Here is a 24074-nt window from a genome sequence, read left to right as displayed (position 1 = left end):
CTTGGGAAAGAAGTCTCACAACATGCTTTGAAGGAGGTCCTCGAGAACAGCTCTTGTACACGCATCATGGATCTATTTGAAGTCTACCGTGAGTTCCTTAGAGGTGGAAACGGCAGCCTCTCGAACTTCTGGATGTCCTATTTGGACATGGTTGAAATCTTGTTGGGGCTCATCCGAGCATCCAGAGAGGGAGACTGGATGCTACACTTGGCTAGCATTCGAGCAATGATCCCATGGTGCTTTGCTTATGACAGGATGAATTATGCACGCTACCTCCCCTACTACTATGCCCAGATGTCTGAGCTGCCCATCACACACCCAGATGTGTACACAGAATTCATGGAAGGAGGCTTCTCAGTCCAACTGGGCTCCACCAATCCCTTTGGCCGAATCCCTGTTGACCAAGCTATAGAAGAAACGGTGAACAAAGACACCCAAACAGCTGGAGGGACAAAGGGATTCAGCTTGAAGCCAGGAGCTGTGACCAAATATTATCTCACAGCTGAGTATAGAAGCATGTACCTCAGACAGCTGAGAGACCTGACAGGTCAAGGCAGGTGCAAATGGTCTCATCCAGATCTACAGAGTCCAAGGATCAAGAGAGATGAAGCAGATGTCCAGTCTCTCATGGACCTTATGGAGAATAACTGGCTCAATCCTATGTCCCTGATGAGATTGATTTGGTTAGCCTCTCCACTGGCAACATGGCTCCACCTGATGTGACCATAGATCTCTTGAGAGCTCTTGAGAAAGGAGAAGAGGCCTACCAAGCATTCCAGCAAACAAGGTTAGATGCAGACCCACCACCTGTGAAATTCCACGACAAGATGACCAAGCAAAGTCTGAAAACATTCTCCAATGTCAGCACAAAACAAGCTCATGGAAAGAAAGCACAGGATGTGGTTCTGAAGGCAGATAGAAACCTTTTCAGTCACATGATCCTGGTGGCTGAAAGCAGGAAGGTGAATCTGAAGGATGTCCTTGCCTACCCATTGGGCCCACTACCATGGGCACTGGCAAATGCTGATGGGTCCTTACGAAAAACAAACAAGGCTGCACTTGCCAGAGAGCTTGAAAAGAATGTATCTCCTGCAGAAGACATCCCAATCCCATCTACTTCCATCATTGATGGGATGAGCCTGGTCCAAAAAATGAATGGCAACAACAAAACCTTTGCACAGGTGGCAGAGTCAGCCTTGGCCCAGGTCCTCCATGAGGGAGCACAGAGTGGGAGGATTGATGTTGTTTTTGATGTCTATCACCAGACTTCGATCAAAGATGTTGAACGACTGAACCGGGGTGGAGACATCACTCTCCAGTACAATAATCTTGCAGGGGGACACCACGTCCAGCAGTGGAGAAAATTTCTGTGCAGTTCCTCCAACAAGACCAGTCTCATCAAGTTTCTGGTGGAAGAGTGGAAACTCCCACGATACAGAGCTATGCTGCATGGCAAGGTGTTGTACATGACCTGTGAGGAAACCTGCTACAAGTTGACAGAAGATGGGTGTGAGGAAGCAGCAGAACTGCACTCCACACATGAAGAAGCTGACACCCGTCTGCTCCTGCATGCATTGCATGCAGCAAATGCGGGCTCAAAGTCAGTTATCATCACAGCTGAGGACACTGATGTCATGGTGCTTTGTCTTGGCTTCCAGAAGGACATCACCTGTCCCATCTACCAGAAGTGTGGGACTCAGAACCGCACACGGTTTGTCGACATCACCAAACTGGCAAGTTCACTTGGAGACAGCATCTGTGACAGCCTAATTGGCTTACATGCCTTCACAGGCTGCGACACTGTCAGTGCATTCGCTGGTCGAGGGAAGCTGAATGCCCTGAAGATAGTGAGAAAGCACACTTCCTGCCAAGAGACTTTTAGTCAACTGGGACAGACATGGAATGTGAGTGATGAGCTGTTCCAGAAAATTGAGCAGTTCACCTGTCAGATGTATGTTGCTAATAGCAGCACTGCTGAGGTGAACAAACTGCGTTACCAGCTCTTCTGCACCAAAAGGGGAGAGGTTGAGTCCAGCCAGCTGCCACCATGTAGAGGCTGTCTCTTTATGCATGTTCAACGAGCCAACTATCAGGCAGCAATATGGAAGTGCTGTCTGCAGGCTAACCCTGTGGTGCCAAGCCCTACTGAGTATGGATGGACAGACGATGAAGGCAAGCTGGCCATGTACTGGATGCGCTCCCCACCTGCACCAGATGTGGTCTTGGAAATGCTAACATGCAAGTGTGTGCATTCATGCAAAATGCCAAGCTGCATGTGCCTGTCAAATGGACTTCCATGCACAGACATGTGCAGGTTACAGACCTGCAGTAACCAAAAATAGCAGGATGGTCCAGAACTGGACTTTGAACTTGGGGAGTCAGATGATGAGAGAAACGAGCAGTTTGATGAATGTGTGATGATTCTGATGGTATTACTGTGGTAGTAGTCTATTGATGCACAGGATGTTGATTCTGGACTTGGTTACCCAGAGCTTGATAACAATAATGTAACCATATTCACATATACCCATTACCCTACCCATTACCATTACATATACCCACTAATGATATGGGATTACATGTATCATTGACTAAGTATATGTAAATGTCAATGTTGTTTAAAATATTAAAATAGTTCATTACCTCACTATGGTATTCCTTTTTATCATGTATTTTGATTGTGTATTTAAACAAATGTATAGAGACCAGTTTGTGACCTAACTGGCTTTGGTCTAGTTCTCATTTAAGGCTCACAATCACCTCACACAATGAAATAGTATGGGTATATTATACATTTCCTGAATCTTTACAGTCCTGTGAGTATTCCAGTTTTTGTGTTTTGTGTCCCTGATATTCCTAGATGCCACAGGGCTAAAAGAAAGTATATAGTTTAGGCGAAAATTGCAGAAAGATGTGTGTTATTGACGGGTTGAAGAGCTCAAGTGACCTCTATATTTGTGAGAAATATCCACAACAGGGCTTGAATGAAAGCTAAGAAGGTCCCCTTTAAAATGATACCAAAGACAATATTATAGAACATTGAAAAATGTCCTGACCATGAGGCTAAACCAGGATATGCACCAGTGTCTAAAATGCAATTTAGTTTAGCGGGTGGTTAACTTCATGAGCTGATAACTGTGATACAGCTGCCACTCAGGAATGGTTATCATACCAAAATATCATCTACAGACATGGATCCTTTCAAAAATTATAAGTAAGTTTTGCCACCTTGAGTGTACCGAAATATCGTCTGGCCCATGGACTAATCTGGTCTGTGACCACCTAGTCTGATGAGACGACCCAATGTGAGCCAACAAGATCACGCATCAGGCACACGAGCCTCTGTGTGACAGGACGTAAGGCCCCGCTCCGTTTCACCAACTGATCCACGGTCAGTGGTGTGGGCGGGGCATGTACGTGCCGTATTCCAATAGAGCGTGGGCTATTTGCATATTTTCTAAACATTCAGCTTTACATTTAGCGACATATTTAGATTTAACATTTGGATTTCACATTTAACATTTAGATTTAACATTTAAGATTTAACATTTAGATTTAACGTTTAGATTTAACATTTAGATTTAACATTTAACATTTAGATTTAACATTTAACATTTAGATTTAATGTTTAGATTTAAAAATTAACATTTAGATTTAACATTTATATATAGCTTTAATATTTACATTTAACATTTAAATTTAACGTTTAGATGTAACATTTAACATTTAGATTTAACGTTTAGATTTAACATTTAGATTTAATGTTTAGATTTAACATTTAGATTTAACGTTAAGATTTAACATTTAATATTTAGATTTAACGTTTAGATTTAACATTTAATATTTATTTTTAACATTTAACATTTAGATTTAACATTTATATATAGTTTTAACATTTAGATTTAACGTTTAACATTTAGATTTAACATTTAACATTTAGATTTAACGTTTAGATTTTAACATTTAACATTTAGATTTAACATTTAATATTTAGATTTAACATTTAAGATTTAACATTTAGATGTAACATTTAGATGTAACGTTTAGATGTAACATTTAGATTTAACGTTTACATTTAACATTTAGATGTAACATTTAGATTTAACGTTTACATTTAACATTTAGATTTAACATTTAATATTTAGATTTAACATTTAACATTTAGATGTAACATTTAGATTTAACGTTTACATTTAATATTTAGATTTAACATTTAACATTTAGATGTAACATTTAGATTTAACGTTTACATTTAACATTTAGATTTAACATTTAACATTTAGATGTAACATTTAGATTTAACGTTTACATTTAACATTTAGATTTAACATTTAATATTTAGATTTAACATTTAACATTTAGATGTAACATTTAGATTTAACGTTTACATTTAATATTTAGATTTAACATTTAACATTTAGATGTAACATTTAGATTTAATGTTTACATTTAACATTTAGATTTAACATGTAACATTTAGATTTAACGTTTACATTTAACATTTAGATTTAACATTTAATATTTAGATTTAACATTTAACATTTAGATGTAACATTTAGATTTAACGTTTACATTTAATATTTAGATTTAACATTTAACATTTAGATGTAACATTTAGATTTAACGTTTACATTTAACATTTAGATTTAACGTTTATATATAGCTTTAATATTTAACATTTAGATTTAACGTTTAGATTTAACATTTACATTTAACATTTAGATTTATATTTTTTTCAAGAAAAGTAAATACAACAAAATTCACAAATATTGCTGTAAATCTGGTAAAAAGTGCCTTGAAAAAATTCCTGCCACTGTTTCAAACGTTGTGTGGAGCTACATGTGGTGAAGTGTTGCTGTCAGCGTGCACCGTTTACAACCGCTGCCCCACACAGGAGTGCCCTCAGCTGAGTGCAGACCTCCACCAGGCGGATGCACCTCCCGTTCTCCCATGTCCGGACTTGGCAACAAACCACCCCTTTTTTCCACTTACCGTGTGAAGGGAAATATACACACACACACACACACACACACACACACACACACACACACACACACACACACACACACACACACACACGGATAGAAAACCCAGTGTTTTTGTGCAGCACTCGAGTCAGCTGAATGGGAATATGGGGAGAAAAGCTGTTTAATATGCAGGCCTCAAGTTGTAAAATCTGCCCCACAACAACGTTCTGCCTGTCAGTCTGTGGATGTGCAGCCATCGGCAGACTGACCCCGGCATGGAAGCGACCAGGTCTAACATGAAATGACAGAGATCAGGCTTTCATAATTTCAAAGCTCTTGTTAAAAGACGTTAAATGTCTTAATTAAGAGTCAAGGTTTACACAAAGTGCTGCTGACGGACTTTAAATCCTTTTCAGGACAGTAAACACTGCTAAGAAGATGCTCAGCCATGCCAAATGTTTTCTTGTAGCTACTGACATTATCCAGCTGTGACTGATTAATCCTATTCATTGTTTTTCTGCCATTTTTCTCCCCGATTGTATCCAGCCAATTACCCCACTCTTCTGAGCCTTCCCAGTCTCTGCTCCACCCCCTCTACCGACCAGGGGGAGGACTGCAGGCTACCACGTCTCCTCGGACACATGTGGAGTCAGTCACCAGCCGCTTCTTTTCACCTGACAGTGAGGAGTAGTGTGTGGGAGGATCACGCTATTCCCCCCGTTCCCCCTCCCCCCTGAACAGGCACCCCGGCTGACCAGAGGAAGCGCTAGTGCAGCAACCAGGACACATACCCACATCCGGCTTCCCACCTGTAGACATGGTCACTTGTGTCTGTAGCGATGCCCGACCAAGCTGGAGGTAACACGGGGATTTGAACCACCGATCCCCGTGTTGGTAGGCAACGGAATAGACCGCCATGCCATCCGGACACCTAAACCTAGTCTTGAAGCGGTATCTTTAAAACGGAGTTTTAACATTGGAGACTATGGCAGGTGAGTTATTTGTGGCTCATGCAGGTTCCTCTGGTTCTCCTGTGATGACATCATCAGTGAATGAGCTAATTGCCTGTAAAACGTGATCGACTCCTTGTTTACTTTCAAGACTCATACCCCAATACATAATGTTTTGGTTTTGACAGTATCGCTGCTCGATCTGACTCAGCCGCAGATGTGGGTCGTGCATGTGCATGGCTGACTCAGAGCATGCAGCGACCGTAAGCAGCATTGGTAGAGGGCGCTAGAGAGTGAATGAAGAGAGCGAGCGGCAATAGCGAGAACAAACATTTTTCGAAGGTTTTTAATCACCACAACCACGAGACGTTCTCGATCATACGGTCATAACACAGCACAAAACACATGAGGCTGATGGGTCCAGTAGCTTGCAAGATTAGCTAGCTGCGGATAGAGACAGACGCACACACGACCAAACGCACAATCCCCTTGAGGCTACCACCTGGTGGAGGTAACAACTCAACTACAACAAACTACTTCACTAAAAATGACTATTTAGTGCACCAACAACTTTCACACAACACCAAACAGTGAACCCTGACCTCCTTCCGGGCAGGTAGTTGTCGGTAGTGGCTGATACTGGTAGTGGTTGACAGGAGAGTCCAGTTGGTCTAGTAAACAACATTACAATCACATTTATTACCCTTCCTTAACCTTCTCAACCTGCTACAACAGGAAAAGCTGTCAAGTATCTGGGGGTGGCACTGAGTATATCACCTAGTCTATCACCGAGTATATCACCTAGTATATCACCTAGTTTCTCACCTAGTCTATCACCTAGTATATCACCTAGTCTATCACCTAGTATATCATCTGGTCTATCACCTAGTCTATCACCTAGTATATCACCTGGTCTATCACCTAGTATATCACCTAGTATATCACCTAGTATATCATCTGGTCTATCACCTAGTATATCATCTGGTCTATCACCTAGTCTATCACCTAGTATATCACCTGGTCTATCACCTAGTATATCACCTAGTCTATCACCTAGTCTATCACCGAGTATATCACCTAGTCTATCACCTAGTATATCACCTAGTCTATCACCTAGTCTATCACCTAGTGTATCACCTAGTATATCACCTAGTCTATCATCTGGTCTATCACCTAGTCTATCACCTTGTATATCACCTAGTATATCACCTAGTATATCACCTAGTATATCACGTCCAAAGAAGAAGGTTGATTAAACACAGGCCAAACTGTCTCTACTGCACAGCCTTTCAGGGTTCTACCACACAAGTTGTTTTAGACAGACCTCTTTCTCTAATCACCGACAGTCCTGGGTCGACATGGACGTGTTCCGCCCCATTTTTGAAAATGTTCTAATTAAGTGTTTTCTTAATTAGTTTGTTTTTAATTAGTTAGTTCACCAATTAGTTTCTTATTCTAATGAGGCAAAGCGCCGCTGAATAAATATTGCCTTACCAGTCTGCAGGCTGTTGTGTTGGACGCGGTTGACAGGAGACTCCTGGACCCCGGCCCCCGTCCTATTGCCCACAGCATTAGACATCCAGTTGTAGAAGCTGACTGAAGAGGGCTCCGACAGCAGGGGGTGCTCCGTAAGCATGTCTGTCCCTTGGCTGTTCCCTATGACCCAAACAAATTAGTTTTGTTTCTCTCAATACACTGCGTGGCATACAGACACATACCTGTCACCCCATCATTTCTCTCTCCACACCGTGCTGCATACAGACATACACCTGTCACCCCATCATTTCTCTCAACACACCGTGCTACATACAGACATACACCTGTCACCCCATCATTTCTCTCAACACACCGTGCTGCATACAGACACATACCTGTCACCCCATCATTTCTCTCTCCACACCGTGCTGCATACAGACATACACCTGTCACCCCATCATATCTCTCAACACACCGTGCTGCATACAGACATACACCTGTCACCCCATCATTTCTCTCTCCACACCGTGCTGCATACAGACATACACCTGTCACCCCATCATATCTCTCAACACACCGTGCTGCATACAGACATACACCTGTCACCCCATCATTTCTCTCTCAACACACAGTGCTACATACAGACATACACCTGTCACCCCATCATTTCTCTCTCCACACCGTGCTGCATACAGACATACACCTGTCACCCCATCATATCTCTCTCCACACCGTGCTGCATACAGACATACACCTGTCACCCCATCATATCTCTCTCCACACCGTGCTGCATACAGACATACACCTGTCACCCCATCATTTCTCTCAACACACCGTGCTGCATACAGACATACACCTGTCACCCCATCATTTCTCTCTCAACACACAGTGCTACATACAGACATACACCTGTCACCCCATCATTTCTCTCTCCACACCGTGCTGCATACAGACATACACCTGTCACCCCATCATTTCTCTCAACACACCGTGCTACATACAGACATACACCTGTCACCCCATCATTTCTCTCAACACACCGTGCTGCATACAGACATACACCTGTCACCCCATCATATCTCTCAACACACAGTGCTGCATACAGACATACACCTGTCACCCCATCATTTCTCTCTCAACACACCGTGCTACATACAGACATACACCTGTCACCCCATCATTTCTCTTAACACACCGTGCTACATACAGACATACACCTGTCACCCCATCATTTCTCTCAACACACCGTGCTGCATACAGACATACACCTGTCACCCCATCATTTCTCTCAACACACAGTGCTGCATACAGACATACACCTGTCACCCCATCATATCTCTCAACACACAGTGCTGCATACAGACATACACCTGTCACCCCATCATATCTCTCTCTCCACACCGTGCTACATACAGACATACACCTGTCACCCCATCATATCTCTCAACACACCGTGCTGCATACAGACATACACCTGTCACCCCATCATATCTCTCTCCACACCGTGCTGCATACAGACATACACCTGTCACCCCATCATATCTCTCAACACACAGTGCTGCATACAGACATACACCTGTCACCCCATCATTTCTCTCAACACACCGTGCTGCATACAGACATACACCTGTCACCCCATCATATCTCTCTCCACACCGTGCTACATACAGACATACACCTGTCACCCCATCATATCTCTCTCAACACACCGTGCTACATACAGACATACACCTGTCACCCCATCATATCTCTCTCCACACCGTGCTACATACAGACATACACCTGTCACCCCATCATTTCTCTCTCAACACACCGTGCTGCATACAGACATACACCTGTCACCCCATCATTTCTCTCAACACACAGTGCTACATACAGACATACACCTGTCACCCCATCATTTCTCTCAACACACCGTGCTGCATACAGACATACACCTGTCACCCCATCATATCTCTCTCCACACCGTGCTACATACAGACATACACCTGTCACCCCATCATATCTCTCTCAACACACCGTGCTACATACAGACATACACCTGTCACCCCATCATATCTCTCTCTCCACACCGTGCTACATACAGACATACACCTGTCACCCCATCATATCTCTCTCTCCACACCGTGCTACATACAGACATACACCTGTCACCCCATCATATCTCTCTCCACACCGTGCTACATACAGACATACACCTGTCACCCCATCATATCTCTCTCAACACACCGTGCTACATACAGACATACACCTGTCACCCCATCATATCTCTCTCCACACCGTGCTACATACAGACATACACCTGTCACCCCATCATATCTCTCTCCACACCGTGCTGCATACAGACATACACCTGTCACCCCATCATTTCTCTCTCAACACACCGTGCTACATACAGACATACACCTGTCACCCCATCATATCTCTCTCCACACCGTGCTACATACAGACATACACCTGTCACCCCATCATATCTCTCAACACACCGTGCTACATACAGACATACACCTGTCACCCCATCATATCTCTCCACACCGTGCTGCATACAGACATACACCTGTCACCCCATCATATCTCTCTCCACACCGTGCTACATACAGACATACACCTGTCACCCCATCATATCTCTCTCAACACACCGTGCTACATACAGACATACACCTGTCACCCCATCATATCTCTCAACACACAGTGCTGCATACAGACATACACCTGTCACCCCATCATTTCTCTCTCCACACCGTGCTACATACAGACATACACCTGTCACCCCATCATATCTCTCTCCACACCGTGCTGCATACAGACATACACCTGTCACCCCATCATTTCTCTCAACACACCGTGCTGCATACAGACATACACCTGTCACCCCATCATTTCTCTCTCAACACACAGTGCTACATACAGACATACACCTGTCACCCCATCATTTCTCTCTCCACACCGTGCTGCATACAGACATACACCTGTCACCCCATCATTTCTCTCAACACACCGTGCTACATACAGACATACACCTGTCACCCCATCATTTCTCTCAACACACCGTGCTGCATACAGACATACACCTGTCACCCCATCATATCTCTCAACACACAGTGCTGCATACAGACATACACCTGTCACCCCATCATTTCTCTCTCAACACACCGTGCTACATACAGACATACACCTGTCACCCCATCATTTCTCTTAACACACCGTGCTACATACAGACATACACCTGTCACCCCATCATTTCTCTCAACACACCGTGCTGCATACAGACATACACCTGTCACCCCATCATTTCTCTCTCCACACCGTGCTACATACAGACATACACCTGTCACCCCATCGTTTCTCTCAACACACAGTGCTGCATACAGACATACACCTGTCACCCCATCATATCTCTCAACACACCGTGCTGCATACAGACATACACCTGTCACCCCATCATATCTCTCTCCACACCGTGCTGCATACAGACATACACCTGTCACCCCATCATATCTCTCTCAACACACCGTGCTACATACAGACATACACCTGTCACCCCATCATATCTCTCTCCACACCGTGCTACATACAGACATACACCTGTCACCCCATCATTTCTCTCTCAACACACCGTGCTGCATACAGACATACACCTGTCACCCCATCATTTCTCTCAACACACAGTGCTACATACAGACATACACCTGTCACCCCATCATATCTCTCAACACACCGTGCTGCATACAGACATACACCTGTCACCCCATCATTTCTCTCAACACACCGTGCTGCATACAGACATACACCTGTCACCCCATCATATCTCTCTCTCCACACCGTGCTACATACAGACATACACCTGTCACCCCATCATATCTCTCTCTCCACACCGTGCTGCATACAGACATACACCTGTCACCCCATCATATCTCTCTCCACACCGTGCTGCATACAGACATACACCTGTCACCCCATCATATCTCTCTCCACACAGTGCTACATACAGACATACACCTGTCACCCCATCATATCTCTCTCAACACACCGTGCTACATACAGACATACACCTGTCACCCCATCATATCTCTCTCTCCACACCGTGCTACATACAGACATACACCTGTCACCCCATCATATCTCTCTCTCCACACCGTGCTACATACAGACATACACCTGTCACCCCATCATATCTCTCTCCACACCGTGCTACATACAGACATACACCTGTCACCCCATCATATCTCTCTCAACACACCGTGCTACATACAGACATACACCTGTCACCCCATCATATCTCTCTCCACACCGTGCTGCATACAGACATACACCTGTCACCCCATCATATCTCTCTCTCCACACCGTGCTACATACAGACATACACCTGTCACCCCATCATATCTCTCTCTCCACACCGTGCTACATACAGACATACACCTGTCACCCCATCATTTCTCTCTCAACACACCGTGCTACATACAGACATACACCTGTCACCCCATCATATCTCTCTCCACACCGTGCTGCATACAGACATACACCTGTCACCCCATCATATCTCTCTCCACACCGTGCTACATACAGACATACACCTGTCACCCCATCATATCTCTCTCCACACAGTGCTGCATACAGACATACACCTGTCACCCCATCATATCTCTCTCAACACACCGTGCTACATACAGACATACACCTGTCACCCCATCATATCTCTCTCTCCACACCGTGCTGCATACAGACATACACCTGTCACCCCATCATATCTCTCTCCACACCGTGCTACATACAGACATACACCTGTCACCCCATCATATCTCTCTCAACACACCGTGCTACATACAGACATACACCTGTCACCCCATCATATCTCTCAACACACAGTGCTGCATACAGACATACACCTGTCACCCCATCATTTCTCTCTCCACACCGTGCTACATACAGACATACACCTGTCACCCCATCATATCTCTCTCCACACCGTGCTACATACAGACATACACCTGTCACCCCATCATATCTCTCTCTCCACACCGTGCTACATACAGACATACACCTGTCACCCCATCATATCTCTCTCTCCACACCGTGCTGCATACAGACATACACCTGTCACCCCATCATATCTCTCTCCACACCGTGCTACATACAGACATACACCTGTCACCCCATCATATCTCTCTCTCCACACCGTGCTGCATACAGACATACACCTGTCACCCCATCATATCTCTCTCCACACAGTGCTACATACAGACATACACCTGTCACCCCATCATTTCTCTCAACACACCGTGCTGCATACAGACATACACCTGTCACCCCATCATATCTCTCAACACACCGTGCTGCATACAGACATACACCTGTCACCCCATCATTTCTCTCTCAACACACAGTGCTACATACAGACATACACCTGTCACCCCATCATTTCTCTCTCCACACCGTGCTGCATACAGACATACACCTGTCACCCCATCATTTCTCTCTCAACACACAGTGCTACATACAGACATACACCTGTCACCCCATCATTTCTCTCTCCACACCGTGCTGCATACAGACATACACCTGTCACCCCATCATTTCTCTCAACACACCGTGCTGCATACAGACATACACCTGTCACCCCATCATATCTCTCAACACACCGTGCTACATACAGACATACACCTGTCACCCCATCATATCTCTCTCCACACCGTGCTGCATACAGACATACACCTGTCACCCCATCATTTCTCTCAACACACCGTGCTGCATACAGACATACACCTGTCACCCCATCATATCTCTCAACACACAGTGCTGCCTACAGACATACACCTGTCACCCCATCATATCTCTCAACACACAGTGCTGCCTACAGACATACACCTGTCACCCCATCATTTCTCTCTCCACACCGTGCTGCATACAGACATACACCTGTCACCCCATCATTTCTCTCAACACACCGTGCTGCATACAGACATACACCTGTCACCCCATCATATCTCTCAACACACAGTGCTGCATACAGACATACACCTGTCACCCCATCATTTCTCTCTCAACACACCGTGCTACATACAGACATACACCTGTCACCCCATCATTTCTCTCAACACACCGTGCTACATACAGACATACACCTGTCACCCCATCATTTCTCTCAACACACCGTGCTGCATACAGACATACACCTGTCACCCCATCATTTCTCTCAACACACAGTGCTGCATACAGACATACACCTGTCACCCCATCATTTCTCTCAACACACCGTGCTGCATACAGACATACACCTGTCACCCCATCATATCTCTCTCCACACCGTGCTGCATACAGACATACACCTGTCACCCCATCATTTCTCTCTCAACACACCGTGCTACATACAGACATACACCTGTCACCCCATCATTTCTCTTAACACACCGTGCTACATACAGACATACACCTGTCACCCCATCATTTCTCTCAACACACCGTGCTGCATACAGACATACACCTGTCACCCCATCGTTTCTCTCAACACACAGTGCTGCATACAGACATACACCTGTCACCCCATCATATCTCTCAACACACCGTGCTGCATACAGACATACACCTGTCACCCCATCATATCTCTCTCCACACCGTGCTGCATACAGACATACACCTGTCACCCCATCATATCTCTCAACACACAGTGCTGCATACAGACATACACCTGTCACCCCATCATTTCTCTCAACACACCGTGCTGCATACAGACATACACCTGTCACCCCATCATATCTCTCTCCACACCGTGCTACATACAGACATACACCTGTCACCCCATCATATCTCTCTCAACACACCGTGCTACATACAGACATACACCTGTCACCCCATCATATCTCTCTCCACACCGTGCTACATACAGACATACACCTGTCACCCCATCATTTCTCTCTCAACACACCGTGCTGCATACAGACATACACCTGTCACCCCATCATTTCTCTCAACACACAGTGCTACATACAGACATACACCTGTCACCCCATCATATCTCTCAACACACCGTGCTGCATACAGACATACACCTGTCACCCCATCATTTCTCTCAACACACCGTGCTGCATACAGACATACACCTGTCACCCCATCATATCTCTCTCTCCACACCGTGCTACATACAGACATACACCTGTCACCCCATCATATCTCTCTCTCCACACCGTGCTGCATACAGACATACACCTGTCACCCCATCATATCTCTCTCCACACCGTGCTGCATACAGACATACACCTGTCACCCCATCATATCTCTCTCCACACAGTGCTACATACAGACATACACCTGTCACCCCATCATATCTCTCTCAACACACCGTGCTACATACAGACATACACCTGTCACCCCATCATATCTCTCTCTCCACACCGTGCTACATACAGACATACACCTGTCACCCCATCATATCTCTCTCCACACCGTGCTACATACAGACATACACCTGTCACCCCATCATATCTCTCTCAACACACCGTGCTACATACAGACATACACCTGTCACCCCATCATATCTCTCTCCACACCGTGCTGCATACAGACATACACCTGTCACCCCATCATATCTCTCTCTCCACACCGTGCTACATACAGACATACACCTGTCACCCCATCATATCTCTCTCTCCACACCGTGCTACATACAGACATACACCTGTCACCCCATCATTTCTCTCTCAACACACCGTGCTACATACAGACATACACCTGTCACCCCATCATATCTCTCTCCACACCGTGCTACATACAGACATACACCTGTCACCCCATCATATCTCTCAACACACCGTGCTACATACAGACATACACCTGTCACCCCATCATATCTCTCTCTCCACACCGTGCTGCATACAGACATACACCTGTCACCCCATCATATCTCTCTCCACACCGTGCTACATACAGACATACACCTGTCACCCCATCATATCTCTCTCCACACAGTGCTGCATACAGACATACACCTGTCACCCCATCATATCTCTCTCAACACACCGTGCTACATACAGACATACACCTGTCACCCCATCATATCTCTCTCTCCACACCGTGCTGCATACAGACATACACCTGTCACCCCATCATATCTCTCTCCACACCGTGCTACATACAGACATACACCTGTCACCCCATCATATCTCTCTCAACACACCGTGCTACATACAGACATACACCTGTCACCCCATCATTTCTCTCTCCACACCGTGCTACATACAGACATACACCTGTCACCCCATCATATCTCTCTCCACACCGTGCTACATACAGACATACACCTGTCACCCCATCATATCTCTCTCTCCACACCGTGCTACATACAGACATACACCTGTCACCCCATCATATCTCTCTCTCCACACCGTGCTGCATACAGACATACACCTGTCACCCCATCATATCTCTCTCCACACCGTGCTACATACAGACATACACCTGTCACCCCATCATATCTCTCTCTCCACACCGTGCTGCATACAGACATACACCTGTCACCCCATCATATCTCTCTCCACACAGTGCTACATACAGACATACACCTGTCACCCCATCATTTCTCTCAACACACCGTGCTGCATACAGACATACACCTGTCACCCCATCATATCTCTCAACACACCGTGCTGCATACAGACATACACCTGTCACCCCATCATTTCTCTCTCAACACACAGTGCTACATACAGACATACACCTGTCACCCCATCATTTCTCTCTCCACACCGTGCTGCATACAGACATACACCTGTCACCCCATCATTTCTCTCTCAACACACAGTGCTACATACAGACATACACCTGTCACCCCATCATTTCTCTCTCCACACCGTGCTGCATACAGACATACACCTGTCACCCCATCATTTCTCTCAACACACCGTGCTGCATACAGACATACACCTGTCACCCCATCATATCTCTCTCCACACCGTGCTGCATACAGACATACACCTGTCACCCCATCATTTCTCTCAACACACCGTGCTGCATACAGACATACACCTGTCACCCCATCATATCTCTCAACACACAGTGCTGCCTACAGACATACACCTGTCACCCCATCATATCTCTCAACACACAGTGCTGCCTACAGACATACACCTGTCACCCCATCATTTCTCTCTCCACACCGTGCTGCATACAGACATACACCTGTCACCCCATCATTTCTCTCAACACACCGTGCTGCATACAGACATACACCTGTCACCCCATCATATCTCTCAACACACAGTGCTGCATACAGACATACACCTGTCACCCCATCATTTCTCTCTCAACACACCGTGCTACATACAGACATACACCTGTCACCCCATCATTTCTCTCAACACACCGTGCTACATACAGACATACACCTGTCACCCCATCATTTCTCTCAACACACCGTGCTGCATACAGACATACACCTGTCACCCCATCATTTCTCTCAACACACAGTGCTGCATACAGACATACACCTGTCACCCCATCATTTCTCTCAACACACCGTGCTGCATACAGACATACACCTGTCACCCCATCATATCTCTCTCCACACCGTGCTGCATACAGACATACACCTGTCACCCCATCATATCTCTCTCCACACCGTGCTACATACAGACATACACCTGTCACCCCATCATTTCTCTCTCAACACACCGTGCTGCATACAGACATACACCTGTCACCCCATCATTTCTCTCAACACACAGTGCTACATACAGACATACACCTGTCACCCCATCATTTCTCTCAACACACCGTGCTGCATACAGACATACACCTGTCACCCCATCATATCTCTCTCTCCACACCGTGCTACATACAGACATACACCTGTCACCCCATCATATCTCTCTCTCCACACCGTGCTACATACAGACATACACCTGTCACCCCATCATATCTCTCTCCACACCGTGCTACATACAGACATACACCTGTCACCCCATCATATCTCTCAACACACCGTGCTACATACAGACATACACCTGTCACCCCATCATATCTCTCTCTCCACACCGTGCTACATACAGACATACACCTGTCACCCCATCATATCTCTCTCCACACCGTGCTACATACAGACATACACCTGTCACCCCATCATTTCTCTCTCTCCACACCGTGCTGCATACAGACATACACCTGTCACCCCATCATATCTCTCTCTCCACACAGTGCTACATACAGACATACACCTGTCACCCCATCATATCTCTCTCCACACCGTGCTGCATACAGACATACACCTGTCACCCCATCATTTCTCTCTCCACACCGTGCTACATACAGACATACACCTGTCACCCCATCATATCTCTCTCTCCACACCGTGCTACATACAGACATACACCTGTCACCCCATCATATCTCTCTCCACACCGTGCTACATACAGACATACACCTGTCACCCCATCATATCTCTCTCCACACCGTGCTGCATACAGACATACACCTGTCACCCCATCATATCTCTCTCTCAACACACCGTGCTGCATACAGACATACACCTGTCACCCCATCATATCTCTCTCTCCACACAGTGCTACATACAGACATACACCTGTCACCCCATCATATCTCTCTCCACACAGTGCTGCATACAGACATACACCTGTCACCCCATCATATCTCTCTCCACACCGTGCTGCATACAGACATACACCTGTCACCCCATCATTTCTCTCTCCACACCGTGCTACATACAGACATACACCTGTCACCCCATCATATCTCTCTCCACACCGTGCTACATACAGACATACACCTGTCACCCCATCATTTCTCTCTCCACACCGTGCTACATACAGACATACACCTGTCACCCCATCATATCTCTCTCTCCACACCGTGCTACATACAGACATACACCTGTCACCCCATCATATCTCTCTCCACACCGTGCTACATACAGACATACACCTGTCACCCCATCATATCTCTCTCCACACCGTGCTGCATACAGACATACACCTGTCACCCCATCATATCTCTCTCTCAACACACCGTGCTGCATACAGACATACACCTGTCACCCCATCATTTCTCTCTCCACACACTGTGCTACATACAGACATACACCTGTCACCCCATCATATCTCTCTCCACACCGTGCTGCATACAGACATACACCTGTCACCCCATCATTTCTCTCTCCACACCGTGCTACATACAGACATACACCTGTCACCCCATCATTTCTCTCTCCACACAGTGCTGCCTACAGACATACACCTGTCACCCCATCATTTCTCTCTCCACACCGTGCTACATACAGACATACACCTGTCACCCCATCATATCTCTCAACACACCATGCTGCATACAGACATACACCTGTCACCCCATCATATCTCTCTCCACACCGTGCTACATACAGACATACACCTGTCACCCCATCATATCTCTCTCTCCACACCGTGCTACATACAGACATACACCTGTCACCCCATCATTTCTCTCAACACACCGTGCTGCATACAGACATACACCTGTCACCCCATCATATCTCTCTCTCCACACCGTGCTACATACAGACATACACCTGTCACCCCATCATATCTCTCAACACACCGTGCTACATACAGACATACACCTGTCACCCCATCATTTCTCTCAACACACAGTGCTGCATACAGACATACACCTGTCACCCCATCATTTCTCTCAACACACCGTGCTGCATACAGACATACACCTGTCACCCCATCATATCTCTCAACACACCGTGCTGCATACAGATATACACCTGTCACCCCATCATTTCTCTCTCAACACACAGTGCTACATACAGACATACACCTGTCACCCCATCATTTCTCTCTCAACACACAGTGCTACATACAGACATACACCTGTCACCCCATCATTTCTCTCTCCACACCGTGCTGCATACAGACATACACCTGTCACCCCATCATTTCTCTCAACACACCGTGCTGCATACAGACATACACCTGTCACCCCATCATTTCTCTCAACACACCGTGCTGCATACAGACATACACCTGTCACCCCATCATATCTCTCAACACACCGTGCTGCATACAGACATACACCTGTCACCCCATCATTTCTCTCTCAACACACAGTGCTACATACAGACATACACCTGTCACCCCATCATTTCTCTCTCCACACCGTGCTGCATACAGACATACACCTGTCACCCCATCATTTCTCTCTCAACACACAGTGCTACATACAGACATACACCTGTCACCCCATCATTTCTCTCTCCACACCGTGCTACATACAGACATACACCTGTCACCCCATCATATCTCTCAACACACCGTGCTGCATACAGACATACACCTGTCACCCCATCATTTCTCTCAACACACCGTGCTACATACAGACATACACCTGTCACCCCATCATTTCTCTCAACACACCGTGCTGCATACAGACATACACCTGTCACCCCATCATATCTCTCAACACACAGTGCTGCATACAGACATACACCTGTCACCCCATCATTTCTCTCAACACACAGTGCTGCATACAGACATACACCTGTCACCCCATCATTTCTCTCAACACACCGTGCTACATACAGACATACACCTGTCACCCCATCATATCTCTCAACACACCGTGCTGCATACAGACATACACCTGTCACCCCATCATATCTCTCAACACACCGTGCTACATACAGACATACACCTGTCACCCCATCATATCTCTCAACACACCGTGCTACATACAGACATACACCTGTCACCCCATCATATCTCTCAACACACAGTGCTGCATACAGACATACACCTGTCACCCCATCATTTCTCTCAACACACAGTGCTGCATACAGACATACACCTGTCACCCCATCATTTCTCTCAACACACCGTGCTGCATACAGACATACACCTGTCACCCCATCATTTCTCTCAACACACAGTGCTGCATACAGACATACACCTGTCACCCCATCATTTCTCTCAACACACCGTGCTGCATACAGACATACACCTGTCACCCCATCATATCTCTCTCCACACCGTGCTGCATACAGACATACACCTGTCACCCCATCATATCTCTCAACACACCGTGCTACATACAGACATACACCTGTCACCCCATCATTTCTCTCTCAACACACCGTGCTGCATACAGACATACACCTGTCACCCCATCATTTCTCTCAACACACAGTGCTACATACAGACATACACCTGTCACCCCATCATTTCTCTCTCCACACAGTGCTACATACAGACATACACCTGTCACCCCATCATATCTCTCTCTCCACACCGTGCTACATACAGACATACACCTGTCACCCCATCATATCTCTCCACACCGTGCTACATACAGACATACACCTGTCACCCCATCATATCTCTCAACACACCGTGCTACATACAGACATACACCTGTCACCCCATCATTTCTCTCAACACACCGTGCTGCATACAGACATACACCTGTCACCCCATCATATCTCTCTCCACACCGTGCTACATACAGACATACACCTGTCACCCCATCATATCTCTCTCAACACACCGTGCTACATACAGACATACACCTGTCACCCCATCATATCTCTCTCTCCACACCGTGCTACATACAGACATACACCTGTCACCCCATCATATCTCTCAACACACAGTGCTACATACAGACATACACCTGTCACCCCATCATTTCTCTCTCCACACCGTGCTACATACAGACATACACCTGTCACCCCATCATATCTCTCTCCACACCGTGCTACATACAGACATACACCTGTCACCCCATCATATCTCTCAACACACCGTGCTACATACAGACATACACCTGTCACCCCATCATTTCTCTCTCTCCACACCGTGCTGCATACAGACATACACCTGTCACCCCATCATATCTCTCTCTCCACACAGTGCTACATACAGACATACACCTGTCACCCCATCATATCTCTCTCCACACCGTGCTGCATACAGACATACACCTGTCACCCCATCATATCTCTCTCCACACCGTGCTACATACAGACATACACCTGTCACCCCATCATATCTCTCTCCACACCGTGCTACATACAGACATACACCTGTCACCCCATCATATCTCTCTCCACACCGTGCTACATACAGACATACACCTGTCACCCCATCATATCTCTCTCCACACCGTGCTGCATACAGACATACACCTGTCACCCCATCATATCTCTCTCTCAACACACCGTGCTGCATACAGACATACACCTGTCACCCCATCATATCTCTCTCCACACCGTGCTGCATACAGACATACACCTGTCACCCCATCATTTCTCTCTCCACACACTGTGCTACATACAGACATACACCTGTCACCCCATCATATCTCTCTCCACACCGTGCTGCATACAGACATACACCTGTCACCCCATCATTTCTCTCTCCACACCGTGCTACATACAGACATACACCTGTCACCCCATCATTTCTCTCTCCACACAGTGCTGCCTACAGACATACACCTGTCACCCCATCATATCTCTCTCCACACAGTGCTACATACAGACATACACCTGTCACCCCATCATATCTCTCCACACAGTGCTGCATACAGACATACACCTGTCACCCCATCATTTCTCTCTCCACACCGTGCTACATACAGACATACACCTGTCACCCCATCATATCTCTCAACACACCATGCTGCATACAGACATACACCTGTCACCCCATCATATCTCTCTCCACACCGTGCTACATACAGACATACACCTGTCACCCCATCATATCTCTCTCTCCACACCGTGCTACATACAGACATACACCTGTCACCCCATCATTTCTCTCTCCACACCGTGCTACATACAGACATACACCTGTCACCCCATCATTTCTCTCAACACACCGTGCTGCATACAGACATACACCTGTCACCCCATCATATCTCTCTCTCCACACCGTGCTACATACAGACATACACCTGTCACCCCATCATATCTCTCAACACACCGTGCTACATACAGACATACACCTGTCACCCCATCATTTCTCTCTCCACACAGTGCTGCCTACAGACATACACCTGTCACCCCATCATTTCTCTCTCCACACCGTGCTACATACAGACATACACCTGTCACCCCATCATATCTCTCAACACACCGTGCTGCATACAGACATACACCTGTCACCCCATCATATCTCTCTCCACACCGTGCTACATACAGACATACACCTGTCACCCCATCATTTCTCTCTCCACACCGTGCTACATACAGACATACACCTGTCACCCCATCATATCTCTCTCTCCACACCGTGCTACATACAGACATACACCTGTCACCCCATCATTTCTCTCAACACACCGTGCTGCATACAGACATACACCTGTCACCCCATCATATCTCTCTCTCCACACCGTGCTACATACAGACATACACCTGTCACCCCATCATTTCTCTCAACACACCGTGCTGCATACAGACATACACCTGTCACCCCATCATATCTCTCTCCACACCGTGGCTACATACAGACATACACCTGTCACCCCATCATATCTCTCTCCACACCGTGCTACATACAGACATACACCTGTCACCCCATCATATCTCTCTCAACACACCGTGCTGCATACAGACATACACCTGTCACCCCATCATATCTCTCTCTCCACACCGTGCTGCATACAGACATACACCTGTCACCCCATCATATCTCTCCACACCGTGCTGCATACAGACATACACCTGTCACCCCATCATATCTCTCTCTCCACACAGTGCTGCATACAGACATACACCTGTCACCCCATCATATCTCTCAACACACAGTGCTACATACAGACATACACCTGTCACCCCATCATATCTCTCAACACACAGTGCTACATACAGACATACACCTGTCACCCCATCATATCTCTCTCTCCACACCGTGCTACATACAGACATACACCTGTCCCCCCATCATATCTCTCTCCACACCGTGCTACATACAGACATACACCTGTCACCCCATCATTTCTCTCTCCACACCGTGCTACATACAGACATACACCTGTCACCCCATCATATCTCTCTCCACACCGTGCTACATACAGACATACACCTGTCACCCCATCATATCTCTCTCCACACCGTGCTGCATACAGACATACACCTGTCACCCCATCATATCTCTCTCCACACCGTGCTACATACAGACATACACCTGTCACCCCATCATTTCTCTCTCTCCACACCGTGCTACATACAGACATACACCTGTCACCCCATCATATCTCGCTCCACACCGTGCTGCATACAGACATACACCTGTCACCCCATCATATCTCTCTCCACACAGTGCTACATACAGACATACACCTGTCACCCCATCATATCTCTCTCCACACCGTGCTGTATACAGACATACACCTGTCACCCCATCATATCTCTCAACACACCGTGCTGCATACAGACATACACCTGTCACCCCATCATATCTCTCTCCACACAGTGCTACATACAGACATACACCTGTCACCCCATCATATCTCTCTCAACACACCGTGCTACATACAGACATACACCTGTCACCCCATCATATCTCTCTCCACACAGTGCTGCATACAGACATACACCTGTCACCCCATCATTTCTCTCTCTCCACACCGTGCTACATACAGACATACACCTGTCACCCCATCATATCTCTCTCCACACAGTGCTACA

The 24074-nt window shown here is 46.3% G+C and overlaps 1 protein-coding gene across 1 annotated transcript in view; it reads right to left on the bottom strand.

Moving 5' to 3' along the window:
* The window catches only part of kiaa1109 (KIAA1109 ortholog), a 244713-nt gene that overhangs the window by 102224 nt on the left and 118415 nt on the right, over window positions 1-24074 (bottom strand). Inside the window, exon 44 of the mRNA XM_056296251.1 lies at window positions 7412-7573. Within this exon, the coding sequence (XP_056152226.1) occupies window positions 7412-7573 (162 nt within the window). The remainder of the gene's footprint in view (window positions 1-7411; window positions 7574-24074) is intronic.

Source organism: Lampris incognitus, chromosome 16, assembly GCF_029633865.1.
Source record: "Lampris incognitus isolate fLamInc1 chromosome 16, fLamInc1.hap2, whole genome shotgun sequence".
Lineage (NCBI taxonomy): Eukaryota > Metazoa > Chordata > Actinopteri > Lampriformes > Lampridae > Lampris > Lampris incognitus.
The sequence above is the reverse complement of the archived record's forward strand: the minus strand, read 5'-3'. Positions and strand labels throughout refer to the sequence as shown.